The sequence below is a fragment of the Pan paniscus genome, chromosome 9 (genome assembly GCF_029289425.2).
Source record: "Pan paniscus chromosome 9, NHGRI_mPanPan1-v2.0_pri, whole genome shotgun sequence".
NCBI lineage: Eukaryota > Metazoa > Chordata > Mammalia > Primates > Hominidae > Pan > Pan paniscus.
In genome coordinates this window covers 57,127,977-57,136,428 of record NC_073258.2, presented here as the reverse complement: position 1 = coordinate 57,136,428, position 8,452 = coordinate 57,127,977, and the positions used below count along the sequence as shown (strand labels likewise).

At 39.7% G+C, this 8,452-nt stretch overlaps 1 protein-coding gene across 1 annotated transcript; it reads left to right on the top strand.

Moving 5' to 3' along the window:
* The first annotated feature begins 3,784 nt into the window (after positions 1–3,784).
* LOC100968670 (olfactory receptor 7E24-like) lies at positions 3,785–5,596 on the top strand. The gene has a single exon (XM_055093848.2). The coding sequence runs from the start codon at positions 4,763–4,765 to the stop codon at positions 5,594–5,596; it is 834 nt and encodes a 277-aa protein (XP_054949823.2). The 5' UTR covers positions 3,785–4,762.
* Positions 5,597–8,452: the final 2,856 nt, after the last annotated feature.

Genomic DNA, 8,452 nt, shown 5'->3' with positions numbered 1-8,452 from the left:
GCCTCCAGAGTAGCTGGGACGACAGGCGCCCGCCACCATGCCTGGCTAATCTTTTTTTAAATAGTTTTAGTAGAGACGGGGTTTCACCGTGTTAGCCAGGATGGTCTGGATCTCCTGACCTCGTGATCCGCCCGCCTCGACCTCCCAAAATGCTGGGATTACAGGCGTGAGCCACTGCGCCCGGCCGGTATGTGCTATCTTTATAAATTTCTTTTTTTATTTTTATTTTAATATTACTGTAAAACAGTGCACATATGCTTGTAATATCCCTGAGCTTCAGAAGACTTCTTGGGATGTGTCATCCATTTAACAAAATTATTTTCCCCATATTTGTTAGTAAAGCATGAGATGATAAATATTAATTAAGGAACTCCAAGGCATTCTGAGGTGCAAGCAGGAGAGAAACCTGATAAAATCTTTATCAAAAACACTGAGTTTCTGAATTGGGCTCAAAACTCTCAGCCTCCTAAATTTGTATGATTATTTTAACTATGTATTGTAACACAAATAAATAAAATGGAATTTATTAGCTAAATTTCTTTCAGGGCATGTCAGATTCATTAACACACTGCTAAGAGAAACAGAGAAATGAAAAAAAAAAAAGAGGCACAAACTTGGTGAGGACTAGAATAGAAGGTTTATTAAGTTGGGAAACAGAACGCTTATAAACAGCAGACAAATATGAAATAAATATTGAGATTTTAATTTACAGATTATAAAATCATCATGTCCAAGTCATGTGTTATGGATGAGGAATGTTGTCAGAATTATCTGAAATGCCAGATCTCGTGAATGTTAGTGAAAAGACACAAACAAACAAAAAACACTAAAGAGCGAATGAAAATGACCTCTCTGTGGCTGACTGTAATGATACGGCTTTCTCCCCCCAGTATTCAGGCCCTTGAGAGTCTCTCTGAACCTGTTCTGGTTTTGGAAACGGCCAGATGAAAAACAGAAACAGTAGGGCCCAAGAGAACCAAGTAATATGAACTCAGAGAAAGGAGCCAATAGAGATAAGAAGAAAAGTTACAAACATCAAACTCGATTTTATTTATTTTTAAATCTTTAAACATTTTTAAATTGATATGAATAATTATTTAGGAAGTTCATGTGATATTTTGATACATGCATAAAATGTATAATGATCAAATCAGTATATTTAAGATACTCATCCCCTCAAATATTTATCATTTCTTTGTGTTGAGAACATTTCAAACATTCTCTTCTAGCTATTTAGAAACATACAGTAAATTATTATTATTATTATTATTATTTTATTTATTTATTTATTTTGAGATGGAGTCTCGCTCTGTCACCCAGGCTGGAGTGCAGTGGCGCAATCTTGGCTCACTGCAAGCTCCGCCTCCCAGGTTCACGCCAATTCTTCTGCCTCAGCCTCCAGAGTAGCTGGGACTACAGGCGCCCACCACCACGCCCTGCTAATTTTTTGTATTTCTAGTAGGGACGGGGTTTCACCGTGTTAGCCAGGATGGTCTCGATCTCCTGACGTCGTGATCCAGCCACCTCGGCCTCCCAAAGTGAGTAAATTATTTTTAACTGTAGTTTCCCTATTCTACTATTTAATACTAGAATCCACTCCTCCTATCTGACTGTACGTTTGTACCCATTTACCTGCCTCTCTCTACCCCTGCTCCCCACACAAACTCTTCCCAGCCTCTGGTATCCACAATACTACCCTTTACTTCCATGAGACCCACATTTTTCATTCTTTGCCCACCTGGATATTAGGAACAATATCAAGGGGGCGGGGGGAGGTGGATGGAAAACACCAGCTATATTGAGAGTTATGTCAGTCGCTCCCCCTTTGGATATTAGAAACAATACCACAGAAGGGACGTACTCTTCCTGCGATATAGGGAGTAGCATCATCCTCTTCTTCCCTGGATACTATGAACAATATCACAGGAGGAGTGTACACCTTCTGCGATATTGGGGGTAATATTATCCACTCCCGCCCTGAATATTAGAAAAAGTATCACAGGGGGGTGTACACCCCTGCGATATTGGCAGTAATATCATCCTCTCAATCCAGGGAATTACGAACAAGATCACGGGGTGGGGAGGTGTACACCCCTGCGATATTGGGAGTAATATCATCCTCCCCCAACCTGGATATTAGCAACAAGATCACAGAGGGGGTGTACACAACCTGCGATATTGGAAGTAATAAGATCCTCTCTCCGCCGGATACTAGGAAAAATATCACAGCGCGAGTGTACATTTCCTAGGCTGTTGGGAGTAATATCATTCTTTTCCTCTCTGGATATTAGTAACAATACCACAAGGGTGCTTTACATTTCCTTCGATATTGGGAGTAATATCATCCTCTCCCCGTTTGAGTATTAGGAACAATATCCCAAAGGGGTGTCCACCCTCTGCGATATTGAGAGTAATATCATCCTTTATTTCCCTGGATATGAGAAACAATATCACAAAAAGGTGAACACCCCCTGCAATATTGGGAGTAATATTTTCTCTTTCACGGGACATTAGAAACAATATCACAGGGGATGTTTACACAACCTGTGATATTGGTAGTAATATCATTCTCTACCCCCCAGAATATTACCAACAATATCACAGGGGTGGTGTAAACCTCCTGCGATATTGGGAGTAATATCATCCTTTCCACCCCTGGATATTAAGAACAATATCACAGAAGGGGGTACATCCCCAGTGATATTGGGAATAATGTCATCATCTCCTTCCCTGGAAATTAGGAACAATATCACAGAGGGGGGGCGGTGTACACCTTCTGTGCTATTGGAACTAATATCATCTTCTCTCCCCCTAGATATTAGGAACAATGTCACACATGGTGTACACCTTCTGTGATATTAGGCAGAATATTACAGGGTGCACACCCACTGTGACTTTAGGAGAAATATGTCCCTAAAATGTTACAAATAATATCACAGCGTATACAGTAATATCTCCCTAGAATATTACAGATAATATCACAGGGTGTATACCCACTCTGATATTAGGAGTAATATCTAGGATATTATAAATAATATCACAGGGGGTACACCCACTGTGATAATAGGAGGAATACCTCCCTAGGATATTACGAATAACATCACAGAATGTACACCCATGGTGCGCAACCACTGTGATATTAGGAGTAATATCTACCTAGGATATAGTGAATAACAGCACAGCATATACACACATGATGTACACCCACTGTGATATTAGGAGAAATATCTCCCTAGGATATTATGAGTAACATCACAAAGCATACACAGATGGTGTTCACCCACTGTGATATTAGGAGAAATATCTCTCTAGATTATTACTAATTATATCACAGAGTGTACACCCACTGTAATATCAGGAGTAATATCTTCCTAGGGTATTAAGAATAATTTCACAAGGTGTACACACATGGTGTATACCCACTGTGATATTAGGTGTAATATCTACCTAGTGTATTAAAATAATATCACAGGATGTACACCCACTCTGATATTAGAAGTAATATTATTCTAGGTTATTAAGAATAACATCACAGGGTGTAAAAATATGGTGTACACTCACTGTGATATTAGGAGTTGTATCTCCATAAGATATTATGAATAATATCAGAGGGTATACACCCACTGTAATGTTAGGAGTAATATCTCCCTAGGATATTACAAATAACATCACAGGGTGCACACCCACTGTGATATTAGGAGCAATATCTTTCTAGGATTGCCCACTATGATATTAGAAGCAGTATCTCCCTAGGATATCAAAAATAATATCGCAGGGTGTACAACTCTGCTTCCCAGGTTCTAAGGGATTCTCCTGTTTCAGCCTCGTGAGTAGCTGGGGTTACAGGTGCCCGCCACCATGCCTGGCTAATTTTGTATTGTCACTGGAGACGGGGTTTCACCATGTTGGCCAGGCTGGTCTGGAACTCCTGACCTCCAATGATCCATCACCCTCAGCCTCCCAAAGTGCTGGGATTACAGGTGTGAGCCATCGCACCCGGCCAAGAGTTATACATTTAATGAATCTGGAAACACAGCTCCCATATTTGACTGTGCATTTACTTTTATGAAGAAATGATGTCAGAAAACCTAAGGATGATAATAAATATGAAAAGTAACCGGCATGTAAAAAGATCTTCTGATTAAAAACTGTAAGGTTTGATTTAGTTTTTAGATAATGCAGTCCTAGCTCTTGTATAGTGCTTATAAATATTCTACATCAAAGGAATTTGTAGCACGGTGTCAGAATAAAATAAAGTGTGTTTCACTGCTTCTTAATTTCTTTCAATTAGATTGAGTTTTTTTTTCTTAAAGAGAGAAGAACATTTTATTTATTTTTATTTTTTCTGAAAAGAATAGGCCATATTTTACTGAGATCATGGATTTGTTATATATTACATTTTGATCTTCTGACATTGGTCAGTGGCTTTTCTCTAAAGTAGGTATGTACAGAAAGAGTTGAATAGCAAAAAAGTAAATTATGTAATAATTCTGAGATTTTTGGGTTTGTCACAATGGAGAAATATTGCTGAGGGTGTGTGGTCCTCAAGTGTGAAAATGTTCCTTGTGAATTGCTTGTATCCAAAATACACACACAGCATTAAGTGCTGGTTTTTATCTTTTATTTTTCCAGTCCTCTTTTCTTCTCATGGTGTCCAAGTGACACAGAGCCACAGAATCTCACAGGTGTCTCAGAATTCCTCCTCCTGGGACTCTCAGAGAATCCAGAACTGCAGCCCATCCTCACTGGGCTCTTCCTGTCCATGTACCTGGTCACGGTGCTAGGGAACCTGCTCATTATCCTGGCCGTCGGCTCTGACTCCCACCTCGACACCCTCATGTACTTCTTCCTCTCCAACTTGTCCTTGCCTGACATCGGTTTCACCTCGGCCACAGTCCCCAAGATGATTGAGGAGATGCAATCGCATAGCAGAGTCATCTACCATGGGGACTGCCTGACACAGATGTCTTTCTTTGTCCTTTTTGCATGTAAGGATGACATGATCCTGACTGTGATAGCCTATGACTGGTTTGTGGCCATCTGTCACCCCCTGAACTACCCAGGCATCATGAATCCTCACCTCTGTGTCTTATTAGTTTTGGTGCCTTTTTTCCTTAGCCTGTTGGATTCCCAGCTGCACAATTTGATTGTGTTACAATTCATCTGCTTCAAGAATGTGGAAATCTCTAATTTTTTCTCTGACCCATTTCAATGTCTCAACCTTGCCTGTTCTGACAGTGACATCAATAACATATACATATATTTAGATAGTACTATATTTGGTTTTCTTCGCATTTCAGGGATCCTTTTGTGTTACTATACAATTGTCTTCCCCATTCTAAGAATTCCATCCTCAGATGGGAACTATAAAGCCTTCTCCACCTGCGGCTCTCGCCTGGCAGTTGTTTGCTTATTTTATGGAACAGGCATTGGCGTGTACCTGACTTCCGCTGTGTCATCATCCCCCAGGAATGAGGTGGTGGCGTCAGCAATGTACGCTGTGGTGGTCACCCCCTTGCTGAACCCCTTCATCTGCAGCCTGAAAAACAGGGACATTCAAAGTGCCCTGTGGAAGCTGCACAGCAGAACAGTCTAATCTCATGATCTGTTCCATCCTTTTTCTTGTGTGCGTTAGAAAGGGCAAGCACATTAAATCTCTATGTCTGCAAATCCTACCCCCTTGGTCACATTATTTTTGTGGCTTGATGGCTTTTATTCCTTTCCACATTTCCTATGTGAATATTGTCTTCTTTGTTATGCCTTTAACTGGAATGATGAGTATTCTGGGATCCTTTGTTTAGCGTAAACATCATGACTGAATCCTCTCTACCTAGGTGGCCTCCTTTAGTTTCTGAGCAATAAACCTGTTTTCCAGGTGAAATCACAACCACCTTTTCATATACAGGAAGTCCTGACTTCATTTTGTATTTGCCTGAAAATTGACTTTATGGAAACAATGTACAGTAGGTCCTCCAACACCACTGTTTTGTTCAAAGTTGTTTACTTATAATGTTGATGAGGAATAAATTGGTTTCACTATACATAATTTTGCTTAAAGATTCAGTTTCCAAGACAGTATCAAAGACGTTCAGTGAGGACATACTGTACATCAAATTCACATCCTCTTCCTGAGTTCATGTGGAATCTCTTTAGAGACTACTTCTATGGAACCTATTTAGGCAGGTTATGTGTAGAGATCCATGTCACCGGTCTTCAATCTTGGCTTTGATTGAAATCACCTGGGGAGCTTACAAATGATGAGGCCTGTGTCTCATCACCTGAGATTCTGATTTACTTGCACCTGTGTGAGTATGCAGATTTTTTTGTTTTTTTTTTTAAAGCACCAGAGATGGTTCCAATGATAAAGTTCCTAGAGGGATCAAGCTCCAATGAGTAAGAACAGAAGTTAAATGTAACATGATTTATTCAAATATTATCTTCAAATGCATTGTCCTTCAACACCATACAAATTTTTCTTATGCTGTTTTTTCTTACCATTTAGCATTTTCATTTTACATTTGTTGAAGTTATAGATTTATACACACATTGATTGCAGGTTTTTCACACTTGTACGTACATAAGATGGGAACTAAAAAAGAATAAAATGGTCAGGGTAGCCCTAAAATTTCACATTCTGGTACATTTTAAATGTATTTGTTGTTTAAAAATTTGTTTCAATTAAGAAACTGTGGTATACACATTACAATGAAGTATTATTCAGCCTAAAAAAGAATAAAATTCTCTCCACTGCAGCAAAAATTTATGAGATTGCAGGTCAGTATATTAAGTGAAATAAGCCAGGTGCAGAATGACAAATATTACATGCCCTCACTTATATGTAGGAACAAAAAAGAAAATCTTGGCAAGGTGTGGTGGCTCTTGCCTGTAATCCCAGCACTTTGGGAGGCAGAGTCGGATGGATCACCTGAGGCCAGGAGTTCAAAACCAGCCTGGCAAACATGGTGAAACCTCATCTCTACTAAAGATACAAAAATCAGCCGGGTGCGGTGGTGCATGCTTGTAGTTCCAGCTATTTGGGAGGCTGAGGTAGGAGAATCGCTTGAAACTAGGAGGTGGAGGTAGCAGTGAGCCAAGATCGTGCCTCTATACTCCAACCTGGGCAATAGAATGAGACTCCATCACACACATGCACACAAAAGGAATCTCATGAAGGTGGAGTATAAAGGTGGTTAGCAGAGGCTAGAAAGAAAAGGGGTGGGATGGGGAATGAAGAGGAGTTGATAATTGGGTACAAAAATACAGAAAGATGGAACAAATGAGTTCTAGTGTTTGATAGTACAGTACAGAAATTTTGGTTCACAAGAATTTACTGCATATTTCCCGATGGCTTGGAAAGAAGCTTTTAACTTTCTCATTATGCTGGTTTTTAAGCTATTATCTTTCTGCTCCAATCACACCCTTCTATACTCTTCATTTTGAGGCTAAATTGGGACTCCTGAAATCATGCTTTTTTTTTTTTTTTTTTTTTGAGATAGAGTTTCCCTCTTGTTGCCAAGGCTGAAGTACAATGAGTGTGATCTCAGCTTACCACAACCTCTGCCTCCTGGGTTCAAGCAATTCTACTGCCTCAGCCTCCTGAGTAGCTGGGATTATAGGCATGCGACACCATGCTCAGCTAATTTTGTATTTTTAATAGAGACGAGGTTTCTCCCTGTTGGTCAGGCTGGTCTTGAACTCCCAACTTCAAGTGATCCGTCCGCCTTGGCCTCCCAAAGTGCTGGGATTACAGGCGTGAGCCACTGCGCCCAGCCCATGCTATATTTTTTCTGTTGTTGTTTGTTTTTGAACCATAAATAACTTCTCACGTATATGTTCAACTGATTTTTAACATGAGTGCCAAGAAAGTTCATTGGTGGGAAAAGCAGCCTTTTTAATAAATGTTGCTGGAGAAACTTGATTTCCACAGAAGCAGAGGCTAGGAAGAAAAGGGATGGGATGGGGAATGAAATCCTGTCATTTGCAGAAAAATTGATGAAACTGGACGTTGTTATGTTAACTGAACTAAGCCAGACACAAGGAGACGAATGTTGCATTATCTCACTCATATGTAAAGCTAAAAAATTTTGATTCCATGGAAGTAAAGAATAGAATGGTGGTTGCCAAACGCTGGGATGGGATGGGAGGAAGGGAGCATGAGGAGCGTTTGGCTTATGGGTACAAAAATACAGAGAGATAGAAGGAATAAGTTCTAGTGCTTGATAGCCCATTAGGGCAACTACAGTTAAAAATGATATGTTGTATATTTCAAAATAGCTGGAGGAGAAGTGTTAGGATAATGCCAACACAAATAAATGATAATAGTTTCAGGTGATGAATATCCCAATTACACTGGATGTGATAGTTACACAATGTATCCATGTATGAAAATACCTCATACAGCTCATAAATATGTATAACTATTATATATCAATTAGAAAAATATGCATGTTAC